General features: G+C 40.4%; 1 protein-coding gene across 1 annotated transcript in view; it reads left to right on the forward strand.

Annotated features, from left to right (window-relative positions):
• The first annotated feature begins 7,791 nt into the window (after positions 1 to 7,791).
• Pptc7 (protein phosphatase targeting COQ7) overlaps positions 7,792 to 25,595 on the forward strand; it is a 37,073-nt gene continuing 19,269 nt past the window's right edge. Inside the window, exon 1 of the mRNA XM_047560917.1 lies at positions 7,792 to 8,315. Coding sequence (XP_047416873.1) covers positions 8,093 to 8,315 — 223 coding nt within the window. The 5' untranslated portion in view covers positions 7,792 to 8,092. The remainder of the gene's footprint in view (positions 8,316 to 25,595) is intronic.

Below are 25,595 nucleotides of genomic sequence, written 5' to 3' on the forward strand. Positions count from 1 at the left end.
TTTTCTGGTTTTTGATAGCAGTCTTCCTAACAGAGGGAGGTGAGAGTTCATTGTGACTTTGCTTTGCGATTCCCTGGGTTACTAGTGACGCTGAGCATCTTTTAGTGACCATTTGTTCATCTTGTTTGGAGAAATGCTTATTCAAGTTCTTTGCCTGCTTTTTAATTGGTGTTATTTTTGTTTGTTTGTTTTTGTTTTTGCTCTTGCTGTTGACTTGTAGGAGTTCTTTATATATTCAGGATATCAGCCCCTATCAGATACATGATTTGCAAATATTTTCTCCCCTTCTGTGGGTTGCCTTTCTCATTTGGGTCTATCCTTCGATGCACCGAGAAGTGTTATTTTGATGTTATTCAGTTTATCTACTTTTCCTTTTTTGCCTGTGCTTTTGACATCAGATCAAGAAATCATGGCAAATTCAGTGTCGATGAAGCGTCCTGTGTTTTCTTCTAAGAGTTTCATAATTTCAGCTCTTACAACAGACCTTTGATCCCTTTTGAGAAACTTATATTTTAATGTTGTTAATTTGGTCACAACTTTCCTTAGCAGCTTGTGCTAAGGACACATGATCAAAGCCATTACTTCTTATCCCAATAGTCTCTATTTTCTTCTCAAAGTTTTAAAGATTTGTTCTTAACTCCTAGAATTTACTCTTTTTTCTTTTTCTTTCTTTCTTTCTTTTTTTTTTTTTTTGAATTTATTTTCGTATAGGATATGAGTTAGGGATTCGATTTAATGTCCTCTCTGGAGGGAATCACCAATCTTCTCACACCGTTTGAAATTGATTAATTTTCCCACTGATTTATAATATCACCTCAGTGTCTTCTCAGGTTTCTATATGTCCATGGATCTTTTCTTCCTCTTCATATCTACCTAGCTGAGGTTTCAAAAACTCATTTCCCTTTCAAATCTGTCTGGTCTACCTACTAAGATCACAGTGTTAGCTTCTAAAAAATCTGCCTTCTTCCAGTTGAGACAGCCAACCTTTCTTTATTTGTCTTTCTCCCTTCTACCAGTTTTGCCCTGATAGCATGACAGAAGCATATTTTAAAGAGCAACCCAGGTCCTCTTTGATTTCCTGAGCAAACCTGTTTCCCCCAGATAAAAGCTCTTAAGCCTAAGTCACATGAAATGTCCTCTCAGCTTTCATTCATTTCCTCTACCTCCACCCACAAAGAAGCATATTTTCTGTATAAGGGCCCTGGTTTCTTTCTTTCTCCCCCCACCCCCTCTCTCATCAATAAAATGTACTCCCATTGTATGGGTAAAGTCAGAGTCTGGGTTTCCCAAAGTGCAAAGCGATTTGGTTATTGCATAAGCAATAAACAAATCAGACTCAACTTGCCTAGCCAAATGATTCGCTGGAAGAGGTACTACAAGAAGCAAAACCCTCCTACCCACCAGAGCCCAGCGGTTTGTAAGCTAAAGCTCTGCCCGCTTTAGGGTAAGCCTTCTCTGGGACAGAAAGGTTTTTTTCCCCAATGATCTAATCCCTGTTCCAGCTGCCTGCTGAGGTCAAAGCTGTGCTCACAGCAGCTAGGTCAAGGCCAGCCCCAGAGGCCCTTGTACTCAGGCGTTTGCCAGTTAAAATCCTGCTGAACAACTCTGGCTATCATAAACCACCCAGGTCAAGAATCCACCTGACACACAATTACTTTTAAGCTCAGAGCCCCGACTGCACCTGCACCAACAGATCTCTATCTGTTGTTTTAGTCCCCCAAATGTCAGTCCTTGTGTCTGCCAAGTTTTCTGAAGAGAAAATTTAAATGAACATTTTGGAGTTTTATGGAATGATCATTTATTATACTTGCCCACTTAGAAGTAGATGCATGAATCAGGAAAGCAGAACTCCAAAGAATTAGCATTAGAGACCGTGGCTTATTTGTGCACAGTATCTCCCTCTGGATCGAGTTCATTTACCCAGTCTCAGGCTGGGTTATGGCAAGTCTTTTCCATAGGGACAGGCTCCCATGGTGGAGGAGGAGATCATGAGTGTCCCAGGCTACGGCAAAAAGAAAACAGAGAAAGGAAGAGGCATCAGTCTGAGCATCTTCACCCAAACCCACCAACCAGACAATCCCTCCTCGTTTTATGGAGGGACAAAAGAAAGAGGTTAGATGTTCCCGACAGCGGTTTTTCTGTTGAGGAGTGAAAGTTCCTTCTCTATGTAAGTGAGAAGAGAATTAGCTTTCTTCTAACAGTTGCCTTTGCTTGGGAACTTATTCTTGATTTAATAATGGTAGCCATGGTACCTGGGTCACATGGTGTGTTTGTCAGGATCTGCTGCTTCGCAAGCCAAAACCAAAGAAGCTTAGGCACAACAGGGAACTCATGATTCAGGGACTGATCTTTGTTCAGGGAAAGCTGAATTCAGGGGTTTGAAGGATGTCACCAGGCCTCTGGGCCTTACCATCTCTAGATTCTGCTGCTCTCTGTTTTGGCTTCATTTTCAGATAGATTCCTCCCAAGAAATAGCAAAGATGGCCATCAGGGGTCCCAAGCTTGTGTTCTACCATCTTAGGAACCCTAGTCAGAATTTCTCCTTCCTGATACCTTCAGCAAAATCTCATAGCAGGGAGTGACACCTGCCTGTAATCCCAGAGACCTGGGAGGCTGAGGCCATTGGCAGTTTAGCCAGACCCTGTTTCAAATGTTCTTTTCAAAGGCTGGGCCAGGGATCTACTTCAGAGATAGAGAAAAAAACAAAAACAAACAAACAAAAAAAACCCCCTCAGACTTGAGTTTCATTGGTCTGTCTTGGGTCACATGCTTTCTCTCTGGGCTAATCACTATGACCAGGAGAGTACAATGCCATTAGCCAGGCCTGGGTCTTGGGTCCATTCTTGACACCTTAGTCCAATTCCACCCAGATTCCATGCATTTAGGGAGATTGGATTAGGCCTTCAAGGAAAATCAAAATATTATAATCAGAGATGCAGGGGAGGGGGTTCTGGATGGAGAAAACATGAATATCACACTAGATGCAAGAACCACCTATGTCTAGTTCTTCAAAAGGGCTTTTCAGGGTGCCATTACACCATTTTCAGGTGTCTCACGGATACCTCCAGTTCCCCCCAGCCTCACACCCTGGCTTCCTATGGGATGCATGCTCCTCCACCTTGGCTGTAAATAAGTTGCTTGTTCTGTGTAATCGCTAAGTTTCTTTTCTTCAACAGCATTTGCTTATTTAGCGCCTGTTACGTGCCAGGGCAGTGAGAATTTCCATTGCTTTCTTTTGGAATGATCATATTCCCTTCCAGAGGTAAAGTACCATAATGAATACAACGGACAATATTCCCTGATCTCATGAAACTTACATTTTTGTCATGGAGGAGACAGCATCAAACAAAATAAGTAAATACTATGTGTTATAGAGAAAAATGCAGACAGGACTGCCAGATAGTTTCAGCAGGTAATCAAGAAGACAACGCAGGGGCTGGGGAGATAGCTCAGCTGGTAGAGTGCTTGCCTTGAAAGCACAAGGCCCTGAGTTTGATCCCCAGTACCGCAAAAGACAACGCAGGCAAAGCACACAGAAGGCTCAGCCTGTGATATCTACTGATGTCTATTATCATCACTGTTGTTACCAGGCATATTGAAAGTATTTGGTGACCCATTGGGGTCTCCAGCATTAAATACCCTCAGCTTGACATAGAAGATCCTCTGCTGTGTCTTTTTAATTGAGCTAGAATTTACTTGCCATAATATTCACCCTTTTAAAGTATACAGTTCTATGGTCACTATTATATTTACAAGGTTATGCAGCCATTACCACCATTTAATTCCAGAACATGTTCTTCACCTCAAAAGAAACCTTGTACCCGTTAGCACTCACTATTTTCCCCTCCCCACAACCCCTGGCAAACAGTAATCTGCTCTCCGGCTGTATGGATGTGCCTACTCTGGCATTTCAGAAAACGGAACCATATGTTATTGGCCTTTGGTGTCTGGCTTCTTTCACTTAGCATGATGATTTCTGAGGTTCATCCATGTTGTCCCTTGTTAGTACTTCATCCCTTTTTATGATCAAATAGATCCTAACCTCCTCTCCTAGTTCCATGTTTCATTATTCCTCTCAGATCCTGAGATGGAGCTGCACTGAACTGCCTGTCCTTCTCCAGTCCCCTTCTACATTTTTTCAATTTTTTTTTTTTTTTTTTTTTTTTTTTTTTTTTTTTTTTTGCGGTACTGGGGATCGAACTCAGGGCCTTGTGCTTCTGAGGCAAGCACTCTACCAGCTGAGCTATCTCCCCAGCCCGCCCCCTACATTTTTGAATTTCCATTTCTTCCTTCTGAAATGGTCATACCCCTGTCTGAGACCTCTGGATGTCCATGAAGGTCTCACAAATGTTCCCTCTTCATTAAGTGTCCCTGTATTCTCACCCCCATGCCCAATTTCTCCTTCCCAAATACCTCCTTTATTTCGACTGGTAGCACATACTTTTTCTCTATTCTCACTTAATTCGAACCCTACTACACTGTGGCTGCCACAGAGTCACTAATGGTTATTTTATCCTTAGACAAATACCTAAAGCATAGCCAGAGATCCAGAAGTATTTTTCCACTTGCCTGGCATTGCCATGACCCAGTGGTTCTGAACCAGGGGCAACTTTGTTCCTCAGGAATCTGGCAACATCTGAAGAGCCCCAAGAGGATGGGTATGGAAGCGGAGGGTGCTACTGGCATCTAGTGGGCAGAGGACAGGGACGCTCTTAAGCCCCCTCTGGGGCACGGGACAGCTTCTGACAACAAAGATTTATGCTGCCCAAAATGTCAATAGTGTCAAGGTTCAGAAACATTTTCATAAGCTAATGAGCCCTCCTTTTGATTAGGTTAGCAAAAAAAACTCAGAAGAGGTCAGTGTATGAATCTGGTAGAAAATTCTCACCAGGAAATTTATGCTTTTTTTTTTTCTTCTTTTTTGGAGCTGAGGTTATGGTGACTCCTGTGCAAACCTCTTCCCTAAAGCCGTAGAGGTGCCCTGGGATCTCAGATGGTATTTTCTGCACTTGCTCTCCTCTGAGAGTGGCAGCTGACCTCCCTGGAATCCTTGAAGTGCTAGGAATGTAACTCCATTAAGGAAGAAAACGCAGGGCTTCTCAAGTCCAGCAAAATGTCAACCATGGATTGTGCTCCCAGGGGAGGGCAGAGGAGGGTTTTTTTCAAAGTACCCTTTCCTGGCTGACCTGCCCTGTTGAAACTTCAGAGCTGGCTCGGCAATCAATGATTCAGGGGAACCTGATGCCCTGTCTCCTCTCCTTTCCAAAAAAGTGCAAGGAAGCTTTCAGAAAGGATTCTGTTTGCCACGTACTTTGGTGAGCAACCCATTAGCAAGAAAACTCATTTGCTGGAAACTCAAGGCACTCGGATCACTTGACTGAAAACAGCAGCCCCATCAGAGCACAGGTTACATCTTATGTTCCTACTCATCCAATCCAACCAGTTCTTGTGACTGACATGGAAATTGAGTAATATATGCCCTGAAAACTAAAGGTGGGATTGGCCTGGGGGAGTACAAAGCAAGGAATAGGGGTTGACAAATTATTTGACAAAAACTTGTCCTTGTGGTAGAATTATCTGACAGGCCTGCTGGGACTTTGCGGTTGTGTGCATGCTTCAAAGGACAACCTTTAGTGCAGCTGGCAGAGACGGAAATACCCCAACAGAGGATTCCAAGAGGTGCCACCACCCACTCTTCTGGGCACGCTCCAATTCCTGTGCCATAAAAAATTGCAAGGTGCAATTACATATTACATTATTGGAATTGCTATGCCCTTTATCCAGTAAATTAACCTTTTCTTTTTGGTCTATATGTTTGACAAGATACCACTCACTATGCACTATGTGAAGTGATTTATTCGATTCAATTTTGATGAAAACCTTTGAAGACAGGAACATATAGAGTGCTTGGCACCCTATGAGCTGCAAAAGTGTTTAATGATGACAGTAATTAGGATAAAAGAATAACGTGTGTTGAGTGGATGGTTGGCAGAACTGTAGGTGTATTAAGAAAGTATAAAAAGGAATCATTTAAAGTAACCAGACGGGAATTCCTAAAGTAACTACGGTCCTGTCAAAAGCGACCAATGTTCCTGGGTGATATGTATTTATGTTTGAATTAAACTAAAAATTATTCCAAATTGGATTATTTGCCCCAAAGCTCAATCTTCTTTTATTATTTGTAAACCCCATTCGTTCAATTATTCCATTATTCAACAAACATTACGTCCTTTTATTATTATGGTTCCTATTCCATTATTCCTTCTTTTATTCAATAAACATTACAAACTTCCCCACTATGTGCCAGGCATTGCATTAGATTCTAATACTACTGTGGCAAATGATCCTTAACACTTGGGTAACTTAGACTCTAGTGAAATATTCATTCATTCTTTCGATTATTGAAGGAAGTATTTACTGCGTGCCCAAATGTTTTGGGAATACAGCAACAAAAAACACAGGACCCTCAGATAAAGGAATTACTCCATAATGGGCAGGAGGAAGAGCAAGGTCAGAGGTCTTCAGGCAGCTGTGAACATGGCTGGAGGGCATAGCTAAAAGGACATGGCACCAAATGTGGTGGCAAAGGCATGCGGGAACTGGATTGTTACCACCCCCACCCCCTCCCAGGGCATGCACGGTACCTAACCCAGACACTTACACACTCGTAGCATATTGTACAGCATATTGTATCTTCCCATTAGATTACAAGCCTCCTATTAGACTTAACTGTTATTCAACCTAAATAACTTCAGAAGAGAGTTATTTACAATAGTCAATATCTGGGAAAGGCTACAAGATACCTTTGATACAGCTGAGCTGGGAGCTTAGAAAGGAAAGCTGCCTTTCTTGGTAAGGGCCGCCCTCTTAATGAGAAAAGGTGGCAGCTGTGGCAGGAGACAAGGAGGCCCCATTTCCCCAGTCTTTGGCTGTCCTTCTTCTCCCTAAGCCTTCAAACCAGAGCTGGGAAAAGACCTGCTTGGTCAGAGAAAATGCCAAGAAAATTAATATCTGGCATAAAGAAATTCAGAGCTTGGGGGCTGGGGAGATAGCTCAGTTGGTAGGGTGCCTGCCTTGCAAGCACAGGCCTTAGGTTCAATCCCCGCACCGCCAAAAAAAAAAAGAAAAAAGAAAGAAACTCGGAGTCTGGAGTTTTCAGTTTGGTAGAACCATCTGCAAAGTGTGAAATGTTTATGGATGACATGTCCTCAGTGGCTGTGCTTCTGTGTCCTGGCGACCCTGATAGAGATATTTAACAATCTCTCAGTTCTTCCTAAAGAAAAGAAAAAAACACACTACAAAAAATGTCTCTTCTTTGAAACTAGACTGTCACTCTAACCCTTTGGCATATTAATAGTGGAAGCATCATTAAATCTCTGTACCTCTTGTTTTTCATTATGTATTCTACAAGATAATATGTGACTCCAATTCTGGTTTCTTTCAGGTTTTTGTTGAAAGGGATGGTGCTGTTATCTTTTTAATAGCCTTTAAAAGATACTGTTAAAACGGAAGAAAACGCCAAAGCAATCCACCTATAATTCTCAATAACTTAACCCAAGTCGCACATCTGGGGAATTGTCCTAGGTCCTGGACCCCAAGCAGACAAGTCCAAAGCGACTACAACTCCTGGACTACAACTCCCAGGAGACACTGGTCCACACCCTCTGCGCACGCTCGACCTGGGTGACTGCATAGGGCAGCGAGCCCGAGGGGGCGGGGTTTGGACCAGGACCGCGAATCGGGGGCGTGGCTGGAGGCGGGCCGGGAGAGGGGGCGGAGCTGCCGGCGCGGCCCGGAACACGCTAGTGGAGCGGAAGATGGCGGCGGCGGCGGCGGCTGCAGCCGGGACCCCACTTGGGCTGAGGCGGAGGAGCTGCCGGCTCTGACCTCGCTCTGGCTCCGGTGCGCGCGGCGGAGCGTGTGCGAGGCCCCGCGCGGCGGGCAGGGGCGGCGGCGGCCTCTGCGCGCCGCCCTGAGGAGCGCCCCGGCGGCGGCGGCGGCGCGACTGCGGCTGAGGAGAGAGCCGGCTCCGGGCCTCCGCGTCCTCCTGCTCCCCCGACCCCCCGCCTCCTCGGGGGGGGCGGCGGCGGCGATGTTCTCGGTCCTCTCGTACGGGCGGCTGGTGGCCCGCGCCGTGCTCGGCGGCCTCTCGCAGACCGACCCCAGGGCCGGCGGCGGTGGCGGCGGCGACTACGGGCTGGTGACGGCGGGCTGCGGCTTCGGCAAGGACTTCCGTAAGGGCCTCCTCAAGAAGGGCGCGTGCTACGGGGACGACGCGTGCTTCGTGGCCCGGCACCGCTCCGCCGACGTGCTGGGTGAGTCCGGCGGGGGTCCCCGCCGCCCCGGCCCGGGATCCGCCTCCTGGGGACTCCCCGCGCGGGGCTTCCCCAGCTCCTCGGGCGGCGAGAGGAGCCCGAGAGCGCGCGCGCAGGGAGCGCTTACTAGCAGCCAGGCGCCGTGCCAAGCGCTCCGAGGCGCGTTTTCCGTTCGAACGCCCCCCCCCCCCCGCTCGGTTTTAGAGACGAGGAAACTGAGGCGCAGAGCGGTCGAGCCACGTGCTCAAGGTCACCGCCTGAGAATGTGACCAGTCCGTTCCGGTCCAGAGCCGCACTCTTAGTCACTTGGCCGTGTCTGCCCGGGGCGACCTCGTCCTCTCCCTCGGCGACACCTGCAGGCTCCTAACCTCGCTCTGGCTCCTTCCTCTGCGCGCCTTGGGGATTCCTGCTTCGTGTGCTCCTGACACCACGGCCTGGCCACAAGCTGCGGGATCCGGAGCAGAGTGTCGTGAGCCCCCGACAGCCCAGCCGCATTCACCGTCTGGATCGAGCTGGACCAGATCTCCATCGTTTTCGGAGTCTTGCAGTGGGGGCTGCGGCCTGGTGCAAAAATTCTCTCAGTGCATTCTCCCAAACTGATCTTGTCCACTTGAGGTCATTTGGGGTGGTAGGCAGTCTCCTTGACCCAAAATAGAATGGTTGAACCTGCAGCCAAGAAGGCTTTGAGAATTGGTCACAGCCTTTTCAGGCCACAGGTGCTTCCTAAGGCCTGTTCGAGTTACACCTTTGGGGAGTGGGAGATTAGGGAGAGAGCTTGCAGAAAGGGCCAAGTGGAATTCAGAAGCAATCAGAAACTACCGTAATGTCTGTCTTTGGGAATTTTTGTGTGTTCCACAGACTTGTGTGCCATTGACGCTCTTTTAGAGAATAAAGCACTTCCTTTGAAATTGAAGGACATGCTGTCATTGGATTTAGGTTCATGTATCACTTTCATTTTGCTTCTCAAGTGAGACTGAGTTTTTGGTTACTTTAGATTTCATATGTCAAGGCAAGGTTTGGCGTTGGAACAAATGGTTCTATAAGTTTTTTATGACTAATTATTTTTTATCCGATCTCAAAATAACTGCCTAGTAGCTTAGGTTTCACTTTGTGAACAGGAGAGTGGAAAGGTTTTCAGTTTAATTTATGAATGACCTCATTACCTGAATTGAATAAAATCATTTAGTATTTAGGAAACACTACCACTGTTAACCTTTGAGACAAAGAGAGACTCTTTGGAAGGTCAAGGTTCTCACAGATTGAAATTGTACCAATCCACTCTGAGGGTAGCTTATGGTACTCAGTGTCTTTTTTCAAAGACTATCAACAACTCTCTTTCCCTGTTACACTTAGAAGTGCTTAGTGCAATGAACTTTTAACCTGTGCTTCTGCTTTGTTTTTTTTTTTTTGTTTGTTTTTGTTTTTGTTTTTGTTTTTGTTTTATTTTGTTTTGGCTTATTGCTGGGGACTGAACCCAGGACCTTGCATGTGTAGGGAAGTCACTCTACCACTGTGCCATATCACCAGCCCACCTGTGCTGCTTTTAAAGTTGCAGTTGGGCTGAGTGTATAGCTCAATAGTGAGTGCTTGTCTAACAAGCTAAATCTCTCCATTGGATCCCTCAGCACTGCAGAAAAGCAAAAAAAAAAAAAAAAAAAAAAAAAAAGTATGAAGTTGCAGTCACAGTACAACAGGATGAGGGAATAATGAGGCACTAAGGGTCACCTTATAAATCTGCTTGTAAAGTAGGCTTTTGCGAAAGGTCTGTAATTTCATTAATGGTTTGAGGTATGGTAGCCCCCTTACACAAGGTTTCACTTTCGATGGTTTCAGTTAATTGAGGTCCAAAAATATCAAATGGAAAATTCCAGAAATAAACAGTTCATAAGTTTTAAATCACATGCCATTCTGAGTAGCGGGATGAAATCTTGTACGTTCTACCCAGGGATTTTTCTCATTGATGGTAGTCACACTTGTATATACTACCCACCAGTTGTCACTTAGTAGCCTTCATGGTTATCAGATGACAGAGGGAAGGACCTAGTCACATAACTTATTATAGTACAGTGTTTTAACTCTTCTGTTTAATTAGGTATTGTTCTCTTAACTATGCCTAGTTAAACTGTCATAGGTAGGTATGTCTGAGGGAGAATGTAGTATACATAGGGTTTGGTACTATCTGTAGTCCTTGAATCCACTGGGGATATTGAAATGTATTCCCCAAGGAGAAAGGGAGGCTACTGTATTTAAGTAATGTATCCAATTCCTCTGCCTAAGCTTGATTTTAAAATTTTAGAATGTAACCTTTTTAGTGGAGTGGTATATTTGCAAGGATATGGGAAATTTTGGTCAAACCCATTCTAAAAAAGTATAAACATAATTTCATGCTTTAGCATTCTGGCAGGAACCAGGTTTAGTTTGAGGTTCAGCCTTGCCACTTAGTAACTCTGTGATTTGTGGTCTTGGGTAGAGCCTTTCTAGTCTCCTTTTCCTTATCTAGACTAGAGGATGAAGGGAGTGGACTACCTGTCCCTGTAGAATGACAGCTTCTGACCAACAGATCATATTTTCCTTTGTTTTGAAAAGATGGCACCCTTTATAATTTTGCAGCTCTAATAATATGCATTACTTCCTATTTCATTCACATGAACACTTTTGGTGGATTTATTCCATTTTTTTCCTAGCAGTAAGTTGGTAGTTCTTAAATTTCCTTTATTTCCTCAGAAGATCTTTGACTTTCCCCAAAAATGTGTACAGAGACAAAAGTTTGCCTAGGCTTTCAGCAACTTCACTAAATGCATATAGACTCTCCCCAGAAAATGTGTACAGAGACAAAAGTTTGCATAGGCTTTCAGCAACTTCACTAAGTGCATATAGTCCGTCCATGTGCTGCCTACAGGTCCATGCATGGGTATCAGATTGAGATCCCAGCTGTATACCTTTCCTGAGAGGGATGTCACTAGGCTTAACCAAACAAATGGTTACTTACATGATCAAGTAGTGGTCATTGCCCAGATTTGAGAAAGATTATGTAAACACAGATATTCACACAGTACAAATGTAGAGGGGAGAGGAATAATAAGGGATGGATTCTCTAGGAGTGTCCTGTTGTATAGGAGCTCTTCTGGCAAGCTGTCTTGGGAGTCACCTGAAACAGCTTCCTAAATTGACATCAATTGATCCTTGACTGCCATGAGCCATTTCATACGATGGTGAGTTCTATATTATTTAAGAAAAAAATTTTTTGTGGTACTAGGGATTGAATCTCGGGCCTCGCACATGTTAGGCAAGTGCTCTACCACAGCCCTTTTTATTTTATTTTGAGGAGAGAGGGTCTCACTAAGTTGCACAGGCTATCCTGGAACTTCGAATCCTCCAGCCTCAGCCACCTCAGTGGTTGGGATTATGGGCATGTGCGATCACTGACCTCAGTGAAACTTTAATACTGCTATCTACTCTAGAAGTCGAAGTTATAAACTGAATGGCATTGAAAGCTATCTTGAATAATAATGTATTTATGTTGAACTTCCGCTCTTATAAACCTCTCATGTCCTATAAATAATTTATTTTCTTTGAACTGACACTGTATTTATTACTAAGTATCTGCAACTCAGGTTATTCATTGTGGTCATCTAGGACTTGACTTTAGGAATGAAAGTTGGCTGTTAGGAGTGAAAGTTATTTCTTTTGTGTGAGAAAGAAAATGGTGTTTTGTTTCTTTAATTTAAAATAGATCTGTTCTATTAGTCATGCGGTGACTAAAAGTATTTGGTGCTTCACAACAATTTTTGTAGGCCCCACTGGATTTCTTTTAGGAAAAACTAACTATGGTGGGTGTGGTGAGACATAAGGACCACTCCTATCCCCTGGAAAACTGGCAAAGGTACCTTCTCTTTATTAGGTCCAACAGGAGTAAATCAGTACCAGCAGGAGCTGCTTACACTTTTCTTGTTCCTTTTTCCCTGTGGGATGTCCTCAGTTCTCTTATTCTATATGTATGACTTCCTAGGTACACAAAAACATGAGAGCTGCCTAGTGTAATCTCTGGGCTTCCCACAGCCCTAAGCTACTTAACGGTAGAATCTGAGACTGTGGAGAACTGCAAGACTTAGAAACCTTTGAATTCAGTTCTTTCATATTATGGATGAGAAAACAAGCCTACAGAGGTCAAATGACTTGAGAGGAACTCCACTAATTATTGGCAGAACCAGGACAGCACCTTATTATTCTCATCCCAGTTCTCTTTCTGTTATACCACTGGTTAAGTTTACTGTGATGAGATGTGTAAATTTTGAACCAGTCTGTCTCCTGGTACTATTTGTCCTTACTACTTTTCTTGCTTAGGGTTGTGTGTGTGTGTGTGTGTGTGTGTGTGTGTGTGTGTTTATAACTTCTTTATTCACTCTGACTCATACTGAAGTGCAACCAAAACTCCTCTGCATGCTAAACCACAGTTTACAGAAACCACTTATTTAAAAATGGCAGTATGGTCTATGCCATGTAAAATCTGACCTCTGAATATTGAGTTATAAAGCAGTTCTTATAAAACTGTAGAGTGTTTGTTTAAGCTTGGTTTAACTTGGAACTTAAACATGAAAATAAAACAATTTTATATTCCAGCCTTCCAATCTGTTTTGACTGTGGCCAGGATTTTGAAGTGTTTTTTTTTTTTTTGAATCTTGCCAGTCTTAAAAATAATCTTAAGGTATAAAGATTATGCGAGATTATGTAAGCGATAAGCAGATGTAAATTTTATTTAGGATTTGGAAAGATGAGGTAGAATTTGGTGTTTATAGACAACAGTGATAATTGTGATATACTTAATAGACCCTCTATCTGAAAGTAAGTTGTCCTTTTTTAAAAGTAGTCATTTTGGGAGAGTGTGTGCATACTGATTTCAGTTTTTGAAGATGACTTTGGAATTCAGCGATACTTCAAGTCATGTCAGGAAATGATTCTCATTATAATCATATTTTTCTTAAAAGTCTAATTTCAACTTGATCTACCTGTTGAAAGCAAGCCTGTTCTTAGGCGAATTGTTTAAAAAAAAAAATTAGGCTGTATAATTTACATGCCATAACATTTACCCCTTTAAAGTATACAATTGAGTAGTTTTTACATTTACTACAGTGTACAGACAGCCACTATCACTCTCTAGTTCTAAAACATTTTCATATCCCCAAAAGAAACCCACTACTCATTAGCAGTCATTCCCCAGTCCCCTGTCTCCCACTCCTTGGTAACATGACATAGATTCTATTTCTGGATTGCCTATACTGGACATTTCATATAAATGGAATCGAACAATATGTAGTCTTTTGTGACTGTTTTCTTCCACTTAATGTTTTCAAGGTTCATATTGGAGCATGTGTCAATATTTTTTTTTCCCTAAATGACTGAATAACATTCCATTAAATGAATATACTACATTTTGTTAATCCATTCATTCATTGATAGCCATTGAGTGGTTTCATATTTTGGCTGTTATAAATAGTGCTCTGTACATGTGGACAAGCTTTTGTGTGGACAAGCTTTTAACTTTCTTAGGTATATACCCAGGAGTGAAATTCTGGGGGCATATGGTAACTATTTAACTTTGCAAGGCATAGAGTTTTAGTGTATAATAATTGTTTTATATAAGGGAAATTATTTTTAAAATTGCAATGATCAAATATTTAAGTTCTGAGATAAGTCAGTGCTTTTAATATGCCTGATTTCATAAGAGTCTGTTTTCAAGAGAAAATTGCAGAATATTAAGGAAATGTGAGAATTGTGGGTTTAATAAAAGAACCATGTAGGACTAATAGAAGGACAGGGTTTAGGAAGCCCTTGACTACTTGCTGTCTGACTTCTGTGTGTTCTTTTGTTCTGTAATAAGATTATGAGATTGTTGGATAGAGAAGTTTGCTGTTTGCTTTTTAAACTCCTGCTGCTTGGGGATGTAGCTCAGTGGTGGAGTGCTTGCCTAACATGCATGAGGCTCTGGGTTCAATTCTCAGTACCAAATAAATAAATCAACTCCTGCTCCTTGGTATTTTTCTCTATTTTGCTATGTGGGTGTATTTTATTTTTTGTAAACTACTTATAGGGCAACTTTATTTTTAAATTTTCTCATTTGTTACAGTTTTAGAGCTACTTCTCCTTCACAAATGTGCAATCTAGAGATTCTCTGGTTTAGTTTAAATTTTCCTAATTTACAACTTCTCAGTAATCTCTAAAGGATTCTGGGTGGATCTTTTTTTTGGGGGGGGTAGAGGTACCAGGAATCGAATCCAGGGGACACTTAACTACTGAGTCACATCCCCAGCCCTTTTTTATTTTTTATTTTGAGACAGGGTCTTGCTAAGTTGCTGATGACCTCACCAAGTTGCTGAGGCTGGCTTTGCACTTGCAGTCCTCCTGCCTCAGCCTCCCTTGCTGGGATTATAGGTGTGCACCATGCATCCAAGATGGATGAATCTTTTTGTAGAGCAAGTAATTGAATTTTAGAGGCATAACTGTTTATATATTTTTTAGAAGATACATTTTTGTAAAGATACTTTAAATTGTTGGGGAAGGTAGAAGATAGATAGAAACTGGTTGTGGAGGTTTTTCAGGGGAAGGAGAGCTGGATGGAAGGAGGCAGTTCCCTGAACTTTAGCATGGCCTTATGAAACTGGGCAGTCCATAACCTGAATGGTTTTAACAGTGTCCAAGTGGAGTTTGTACTCCAGAAACACTACACCAGCTCAGCATATGACCTACAACCATGTCCTTTGAATAGATCAAACACTTGGTCAAGTTCAAGCTAAATGTCAAATTCATTTTATATAGATCTCCCTGCCTTTTAGAGAGACCTTACCCGGGGTTTGAGGTTCAACACTTTTAGGAAAATGCTTTGGAAAAGTAAGTTGTCAGTATTTTATTTATAATGAAATTTAACTTTTGTCAGTTGAAAATAGTGTGCCTTGTGAATTTACCTTTCAAAATTAGTTGATACCTTTTGGTCTTTTTTTATGAAGTGGTGTCCTAGACCATTTTTTGTTATTAGTAGTAAAATTTATGGATCTGTCTTATTTGCATGTTGTTAAATTTTCTCTTTCCCTGAAATCTAAAAACATTTGTTTCCTCTTGTTAAATGTTTCACAAAATCACAGCATAAATTCAGACTTTTTGCAAAAACACAACCTCCTACAGAGGGTATTAGGCTGATAATGAACATTTAAACTTGAGTTGGCATTTGGCACAACTCTTTAAATTCAGTTTAAAATTTTTAAAAAGATAAGAGATGTTGAGTACTTTTGAATGAGATCCCAAACAGGATTCTGGGGTGGATAGAGGAGAGGGGTTAAAGAGTGAAAGTATTTCACTCTGTTTCTTCTAAGCCAGCTATTGTATCTCAAAACACAAGTCTACCATCTTATCTATACATTATATGGTGCTTTAGATTTTATCTTGTACCTTTTTACATCTTTATAACTCTTTGAAGTAACTGTTCCTATCTTTGTTTAATCTGCATGTTTCCTCATCTGTGAAGTTGACTGGTCAGTAAGATTGGTACAACTAGTATCATAGTTTGGACTTGAACCTGGTCTCTTGCTTGTGTGTGTAGTGCTTTTAAATAAACGGTTCTTTTTTGTGCTTATAAAAGTAACACCTGTTCAGGAAAGTACCATATAAAACATCTATAACTCATAACTCAGCTATAGTCAGTGTGACTCCTTCCAACTTTTGTGTATGTAATTGTATGTCTGCACACTATTAAACAAGATTGGGTTAATGTGTATTCTGCCCTGTAGTGCTTTTTTAAATGTAAGTTGACCACATCTCTATGCTGATAAGCATAACTGGATCATTTTATCCTCCTTGTATAGTCTATAATTTATTAAATCAGTCCTCTATTTTTAGTTGTTTAGATTGTTTTCAATTTTCTGTTATAAATAACATCAGGCTGACTATTTCTTTAAATCTGAATACTTCCTTAGGGTAAATTCCTTGAAGAGGAGTTTGGGTCAAAGGCCATGAGCATTTGTGAAGCCTTTGATGTAAATATTCCCCTCCATAAAGCTTAGACTATTTTATGCTTTTTCAGTTGCTCTCTTTAGTAAACTTATTTTTCATCTTGAATTTGTCACATTTAACTTGTATAAATTTTCCAGGTTCTTAAATAGTTACTTTGAGGTGAATAGTTGGTTCTTGGTGAACAGTTCTAGAATTGATTGAATTGTTGGTATGAATCCCAAGGACTACTAAATGACTGCAAAAACTTTGCCAGGGACTACAAAAGTGACTTCCTACAAAGAGTGCTTTCTGTTGAAGGACCCAGTACTGTTTTTACTCAGGCCAATTCTTCCACATTTTTGCACTGATTTTTCTTTTACTCATTAACAGACTACTTTGAAAAGGAAGAGAATTTATCTCCTTTTGAACTGCTGTGACTGTACATTTTGATCTTTCAAGGATACTGTCATCTAGCAAGTTTTTTTGAGTTGCTAGTTTTTTGACTTGTGCTGAGGTTGATGCAAAATATTGGCTGCTCTGAAAGAAGCAAACAAAGTGCTTCAGTGTTAACTTCATCCTTTGAATAGCAGTGTTGGACAAGAAAACAGGTTTGAGCTATTTCCATAACAGCTGGAAAACTGTTTTAGGACCTTTAGATTGACCACTAATTAGTAATACTGTCATCAGTGATTTCTGTGAAGTGAGAAAATCTAAACAGAAAATCTAAACATGCCTTGTTTGTTTTATAAAGTACTTGTTTTCACTCTTTTTTTTTTTTAATAACTTTATTTGTCTATTTTTTTTATAATGTGGTGCTGAGGATCGAACCCAGTGCCTCACTGGTGCTAGGCAAGCGCTCTGCCACTGAGTCACATGCACTGCCACTACCCCAGCCCACATTCATTGTTTTTTAAAACCATTTCTCTTGGTTCTTGAGCTGCCACTTTGATCTTATCATTGTTTTTCTTGTTAATGTATACTGAGTCCACTGAACAATCAAAGGTCTTTGAATGATAGGGTGTGTTTGTAAATACATTCTATACATACATATTCATTTATTTACAGATCATTTGAATTCAGTGAAGTCAATTAATACCAATCCATAACTATCTTATTCTTTTATCAAGATTTCAAATTGAAAAATGGTTGACTTGACTTTTTGCGGCTTAAAGGAAATAAACTTTTTCAACACTTCAGTCAGGTTTTATCATTGAAGTAAAAGTCGTGGGGCTCTATGAGTCATTATCAAAATTTCTCTGAAAAGATGTACCTGTTGCAGTGTACATAATAAGGGCAAGGGATAAATTGGAAAGTTCAAAATGAAGCCTTTGCTTCAAAACTAGTTCATGCAATAAATATAATGTATAAAATGTATAGTTGTATTTGTTAACCTTTATTTTATCAGGAGTTTCTAAAACAGGCTTCTTTTTCACACAGTGTGATTTAGAGTCCCAAAATCTAGACCTAAGAAACAAAGAAATTCAAGAGAGAATTTGTTCTCTTGCCCCTCATTTCACATAATAGGAAACTAAAACATAGAGAAGTAATTTGGCTAATGCCCTTGTTCCATTCAGTAGCACAGAAAGTTGACAGTGGGGTTATCGGCCAGACCTCTCTTCAGTGTTCTGTGGGAGAGCCTTCTCTTTTCATAGTGCATGTGTGGAACATCTTGCACTGAACTCCCACCCAGGGCAAACTACCTTGTGCAACTCCAGAATTTGATGCTGAATTCCTTCTCTCTGGAGTTTTTGGGTGACAGTTTGTGTACCAGTGCATTGGTATTCATATAACAAAGTGTGGGTATTCTAACTTTCCTGTACAGTCAGCTGAATCTCATGTGGTTGCTTCCTGTTAGTCTTTGACAGGTACTGTGGAAGGACCAAGATGAACAAAACAGATTTCAATCCTCAAGTTACATAGTCTTTTGGGGAAGGCAAGTAGATGGACAGGACAGAATGAAAGAATACACATTAGGTGTGTGGAGCACAGAGTCGGGTCTGGAGAGATGGGCTTTTTGTAAACTGAGGTAAATGAGGAGAAGAACGGTGAGACTCTCCAGGTTGTCTCAGATTGAGACTCTGAGTGTCGAACTGCAACTGTCATTTTGGCTGCTGAAGTTGGGATGGGGAAGGCTGTTGACAATTGCTTTTAGAACCAGTATGACTACTTTCTTATGTTTCTTTTGAGTGTTTTAAATACATACAAGCAAATAGGGATAGCTGTACAGGCCAGGTGTTTAGAGGAGTAACATGGATATAGCAACATGGACATAGCAACATTGTAAAAAGATAAGTTGGTATAGAAGCTGTAACAGGAGAACAGAAGCAAAGATAGTTAGGAAGCTACTGAAATAGTCTGAGCTAGAAAGGGTTTTGGTTGGTCAGTGGAAAGTCATTGGTCTCCAGACGTATTGCAAAGTGAATCAACAGGACTTAGTGGTAATAGGACATAAAAGATGAAAGGGAAAGAGAGATTGAAGTTGGTTTGCACCTGGCAGATTCCTTAAAGTTTCTGTCCTGGAAATGTGGGTGGTTGGGCTGTCATTAACCCAGGAAATGCAAGAGGAAGTTTCAAGTTTGGGAATAGAAGACAGGTTTGATGGAAGAGGTAGAATCATTAGTTTTGTGGAGTGCTTGAATACATCTAACCTGGATTGAGTTCTGAGTGCTGAGGCAGTGAAACTCACTAGAGTCACCTGTTCCCGAACACCCAGATCCACACTGGGCTTACTCTAGAAGGCTGGGTCTGGGGCTCCACACATCATTTCTTGGTGTGGCAGGGGTTGAGGGGTTGAGAACTGCTAGGGATGAAACAATCATTCAAGGCACTGGGCTTATTGTTATGACAAAAGAAAATAGTTCACTTTATATCGCTTTACTAGTTATTTTAAATTTTCCCTTTTTTTTTTTTTTTGTACCAGGGATTAAACCCAGGGGTGCTTAACTACTGAGACACAGCTCCAGCCCTTTTTATAGATACAGGGTCTCTTGGTTGCTTAGGACCTCGTTAAGTTGCTGAGGCTGGCTTTGAATTCATGATCCTCATGCCTCAGCCTTCTGAGCCTCTGGGATTACAGGTGTGCACCACCACACCCTGCTAAGATTTCCTTTTTTAAATGAGGACTTTATAAGTTTGAGTCCTGACACACAGTAGGTGGCATGCATTGAAGAGCTGTTTGGTAAATGAGATTACTTCAGTGTCACTTCTGGAAGGAAAACCTTGTCTCTTCAAAGTGCAGGTGAATCTTTTTTCCTGTCCCCCCCCCCCCATGCATGTTTATTCTTTAGAACTTGAAAAATGTTACTTTTGAATGTTTAATGGAATATTGAATAGTGGTGAATGTGTGACTGGAAAAACTGAATGGACCACTCATCTTTTATACATTATCTGTGAGTGGCATTGTCTTTTGGTTGTGACCACAGACCAGTGTTTGTAGAACTGGCAGCCTACAGACATGGGTCAAAGACTTCTTTTTTCTGATTGCTACAGGCTAGCTTAGTCTATGTGCTGCTAGTTGGACTTCCTCGCTGATAGGCATAACTCTCATTTACAGAATGTCTGCTGAGCTGAGCATTGTGGCAGACACTTGGAACACATTATGCTGTTCCTCACACCAGCCCTGTGAAGGATGATAAGATTCTTTTTTTCAAGTGAAGATACTGAAACTCATAGAGTTGTCCAAGAACACCCTCGTGTGTACCTCATCCTAGCCCTGGAGCTGGAGCTGGAGCTGGAGCTTGAGTTCAGGTCTGTCTCCAGAGCCTATGCCCTTGACCTATGTGTACACTGCCTTTCAAGTCAGAAGCGATCTTCAAACTTTCTTTTACCAAGGTGTTTTTTGCTGAGTCTGAATACTATTTAGTTATGAGCTGTACCTAAGCTAACAGTGGAGGAAAGCCCCGTAATTAAGACAAATAAAAACCTCTTGAAGCCTTGTTGACTTTGGTGGCCTCAGGCCTGCCTTTCCTTCCAAGGGACCTCCCAAATGCCTTAACTCCTGTGCTGCACTGTTTGACTGATTAATGGCAAGAGGTTTCTGGCATGGATTTAATAGGCATTTACCTGGAGGCCAGGTTTCTCTGTTTAGAACTCTCACCTAACCTTTTTGACTTGTGCTTTATTCTTACTAGTTGAAATCATAGGAAAATACTCAAAATGCCTCCCTCTTCAACATCCTCCACAACTCACATTTTCATCCTTCAGGGCTCATTTCAAACCCTTGCTTTTCCATGAGTCTTTTCTAGTTTCTTCAACTTGATATGATTCTCCTTGCTTTTGTTTTTCTTGGTTCATATTTATTTTGTTTTACTATAGTTATTGATCTTAAATCTCTGCAAACTTCCCCACCACAATCATAACCCTTTGATTTTTTGTTGCCATGAACAGAACCCTTATTACATGTAAACCCCTTTATCTCTTTCACTACAGTGTCTTACACGTAGCAAATGTTCAACACAATGTGTTGAATGACTTTAATATTGAATGTAAATATAGAATGTAGATTTAACTGAATTTATATAGTTTTTGTTATCCCTCCCCTAAAAATAACATACTCATTGTGAAAAATTGGAAAGTGTGGGACATAAAAAGAAAAAAAAAGAAATTCATTGTCCTACCACTTAAAGATTATTACTTAATTGACATCTAGAGTAAAAACATGATTACTCTTTAGAAAGTAAGAGATACTTCTCCACTTGGCAGGCTTAATCAAAGGAATGAGGTTCTTTTTAAAAGGAGGTGGGGGGTGCAGGATAACTTGTGTCAGGGCTACATGTGACTCTTGATCTCCTTTCTTAGAATGTGGTATTTCAGTCAAGGCCCTTATTTTTTTTTTTTATTTTTTTATTATTAATTATTATTTTTTTGGTTCTGGGGATTGAACCCAGGGCCTTTTGCATGTGAGTCAAGCAAGCACTCTACCAACTGAGCTATATCCCCAACCCCCAAAGCCCTTATTTTTAAAGATGGGTGAAGAAAACAGGGTGAATAGTAGCCTCTTTGGGGTTAGGTCAAGGATGTACAGTTTAGAGGTTGGATGTGGTTCTGCACACCTGTAGTCCCAGTTCCTCCAGAGGCTGAGACAGGAGGATAACTTGAGCCTAGGGGATTTGGGGTGACCCTGGGTGACAGCAGACCTCTTCTTAAAAAATAAAAAGGTTATACAGCTTAATTGTCACTAATATTAGGTTAATCTTAAGGACCAGACTTCTAGATCTAATCTTGTAAATTATAAAGAGGAGAACTTTTCTCTCAGCCTAAAGGGCCAGTATAAGTAGGCATAAATCAGATATCTAGCCATTAATTGTTACTTCCTTTAATGTTAAACTATTTGGTTTTGTATAACATTTCCTAATACCTAAAAACTAACAGAAGCCACAGCTTTAATGGAGCCCCTTAATTTAGTAGCACATGTGTTGCCCTGCTATACTCTTTTTTGTTGTTCTAAGTAGTTATATATGACAGTGGAATGCATTTTGACACATTGTACACAAATGGAGCATAACTTCACATTCCCCTGGCTGTATGTGGTGCTGAGTCACACCAGTAGTGTAATCATACATGTATGTAGGGTAACCATGTCTATCTGCTTGTACTCTTTATAATCCAACATGACACCCTGCCCCCTTCCTAGATGATTTGTTTGTTATTTACTCCTATCCAGAAAGCACCGCCAACAGCATTTAGTGTGTGAGGAAGATATTGTTGCGGGCCAGGAATGAAGTGACCTTTACAGTGACTTAACCTTCAACTCTACAGTGGAGGGAAGGCCAGTGATATGTGCCAAGTCTGTAAGTTATAAGTTCCCCGGACCACAGTTGAATCAGAATAGATAATTCCACATTAAGGCTGTGGTATTTAAAGAGAAGAGGTAAAGTTGGAGGAAGAACTTCTTTAAATTGATTTGAAGTTTCTTTGCCCCTGTTTCCTAAGCACTTTTCACTGCTTTTTAAGACAAAGCAACTGCTCAGAACAGTCTAGAAATTATTTTCTCAAGTTAATGAACTATTCTGGATAATAGACATATGTGTCTAATTTGATTAATTATTAAATAATTTCATATTTACTAACTAGTAAAGAATAGTTAGCTCTTTTGTTTGGAATTCTAAACCATAAAATAGACCATTTGTTCCCACTTTGATGTGTTATTTTTCATCAGTGGTCCTGGGCAGTTCCATTTCTTTAGTTTTGCTCTTATAGGTTCCATTTTAACACATTATAGGGTTGAGCCTCTCTCCCTTTCCATTCTTTCAACTTCATTTGAGTTAATTGTTCTGCTTAGAGATCTAGAAATCTTGACATAGGCTCAGTCTCTAGAGAATCAAAAGATGCAGGTCTCATTGTGATTAATGCAGTGTGCTTGCTTTGGGATAAACACATGGCTTGTTTGCTAAAACAGACAACAGAATAATCTATATTATTTCATCTCTAGAGAACTAAAAGACTAATAGTCTCAAAGCACTTTGTACTTCTGACTAACTTGACTATTGAATATATTTTTTTAGTATCCTGCTTTTTGTTTCCTTTGGGATAATCATTTGCAGATACATTTTACAGTTCTGAATCACAGAGGAGTGTTCTTAAATACCCCAATAGTTGAGGCTTAAGAAATGTTAATATAAAGGTGATATATTCCGCTTGATAGAAAATTGAATTTATCCCCAGGTGTCTTTTTTTCTCCAGTTGATAGTGCTTCATATTGTGATCCCTTTAGACAAATAAGACTTGTTCTGAGAACACTGGATGGTAGTATTGGAAGAAGAGTTTTGGTATGTAACTAGTTTCTCAGTAAATGGAACCTTGCTGCAGAGTGATTCCTGCTATTTCTACTGCTAAACTCGTGATCTAGCCAGATCCTCCCTCAATTTCTCCTGTGGAGTTTCAGTTCACTATCAAATACTCACTCTTACAGATAAGATGTATTTTACTGACAGAAAAACAATCCCTATAGAACCAACTTGTTTCTTTGGAGTATGAGGCTCCATGCAAGGAATAGAAGTACTACTTCAGATGCTACTTAATATTTTAAATTCTGCTAGAGTCTTTGCTAAATATATTTTTGGATAAAATAATATTGCCATGCTTTCTTCATTGACATTTATATTAAAATTGAATTTTAGTGTTCTTTGAGCATCACTTTTAGGAAATGTTTTGTAAGTTATTGCATGTTCATCTAGAGATGAGTATAGTAGACAGGGCTCAAGAGAACGGCAGCATCACAGTGACGGCTGGTTATGGAGGACAGTGCTAACAGTGGCTTAGTTCAGAAGTCTTTCCCAAGGTGAACCTTTTGCAGCTACATAGGTCAGTGGCCATGTGTAACTGGGATTTTAAACATTCAGGGATTTGGGTTGGGGCTGTAGCTCAGTGGCAGAGTGCTTACCCAGCATGTGTGAGGCACTGGGTTCAATCCTCAGCACCACATAAAAGTAAACAAAATAAAGGCATGCTGTCCATCTACAACTACAAAAAAAATTTTTTTAAAAAATTCAGTGATTTGAGTTTATTTACCAACCTTTTTTTCCTTCAACCTATTTTCCTAGAACAAAGATGTTAAGTAAATCTATGAAATTAATAAAAAGCTAAGTGATTTTTTAAGTACGGCAAAACTTTAGTTGATTGGTTGGTTGGTTTGTGGTGCTGGGGATCCAACCCAGTGACTTGTGCATACTAGGCTTGCACTCTGCTAGAGCTACACCCCAGCCCTAAAACTTGGTTTTTATATGGTTATGACTGTGGCAAAAAAAATAACATGATAATTAGAAAAATAAAAATTTGTTGTTGCTTAGAATTTTATTCTCAAAAAGATGCATTTAAATGATAGGAAACATACCAGAGTTAATCTTTTTCCTGTCTTAACTCTTCACTTTTAAAAAACGGTCTATGACACACTTAATCACATTCTCTATAAAAAACTCATAAATATCACAAGTATTTGCTAGTTGATCATTTCCTATCAAAAAAAAACTGACATTTCCACTTAAATGATAGAACTAAAGAAATTTTCTGCACCTTAATTCTCTTCTTAGCCTTGTGCTCAGCTATTTTGGATATGTAACCATTATCTTAATCTAATAATAGTTGTAATTGGATTTTGGGTCAAAGGAAACACTTAAGCTAGATGTGTGCTCACAGAATGTTATTAATGGAGACATAAGATGATTACAGTGAATTAAAGGAAGTAGTTTCTACATTCATTGCAAACTCTTTATTTTGGCCTTCAGGGCCTTTTTAGTTATTAATCAGCCCACCTTTTCAGTTTCTCTACCTTTGTAAAGATTATATTATTAAGACAAATTGAATACTTGGCTATTCCTTAAACAGTTATCATATCTACAATTATAATTTGATGCTTAGAGCAAGATAAATTTCACAAGTGATCTGTTTGATCAGGAATTCTCATTCCTAAGATAAAATCAGCACAAGCACATGTGTGCACCCAACATTCATTACTCTCTGTCCTCCCTGAGCATTTCATCCACCACTATGGTGCCATTTCTCAGATCCAGAGATGTGGCCCTGTCCTGCTTTGCCAGTTGCAGACTCAGAAGTTCCTGACGTCATATAGAACACTTCCACAAAAATGCCCTGCTGGCCCCTGGAACTTAATATACCCTAGACCATTTTCTAAAGGCATTTCCAAATCTAACCAATACTTTTCCAGCTTCCCCAAATCCAGAAACCTGTTGATATAAGTCATATTGAACAGGTGTCTTTTTAAATTTATTCTTTCCTTTTTATTTCCAGTGATTGTCTATTCTGCTTTTCTGATTACCTTTAACCCCAAAATCTTACAGTTGATACCTCATGTTTAAACCTCTCCCCTCTCCCAACCTATCCTTTATATCTGCTGCGAAGATTATTTTTCTGAAATATAAATTGGTTTATATCATTCCTAGCCAGAAACCTTGATGAGTTTCTATTGTCTACAGTAGGAATGTACCACAAACTATATAGGTTATCTTAAATGTCCTAGAAGCTATCTTTTAAAAGTAACATGAAACCAATGCAGTAAATTTTAATAATTTATTTTATACTTAACATATATGAAACTGTTACTAAGATACTGTCCAATTTTTTGTTTTTGGTACTAAGTTTTTGGAATCCAGAGTGTATTTTATTTTATCTCAGTTCACACCAGACGTACTTCACTCTCAAATAACTAGTGGCTCCCTATTCGACTGTACAGGTCTATAGCATAAAATCTGAAGTTTTTGGACTAGCATTCTGGGCTCTCTCCAACATCAGCCCCTGCCCTGCATTTTTCAATGCCTACTGGCTTACCCACACCCCAACCACACC

The sequence above is a fragment of the Sciurus carolinensis genome, chromosome 8, assembly GCF_902686445.1.
Source record: "Sciurus carolinensis chromosome 8, mSciCar1.2, whole genome shotgun sequence".
Classification (NCBI taxonomy): domain Eukaryota; kingdom Metazoa; phylum Chordata; class Mammalia; order Rodentia; family Sciuridae; genus Sciurus; species Sciurus carolinensis.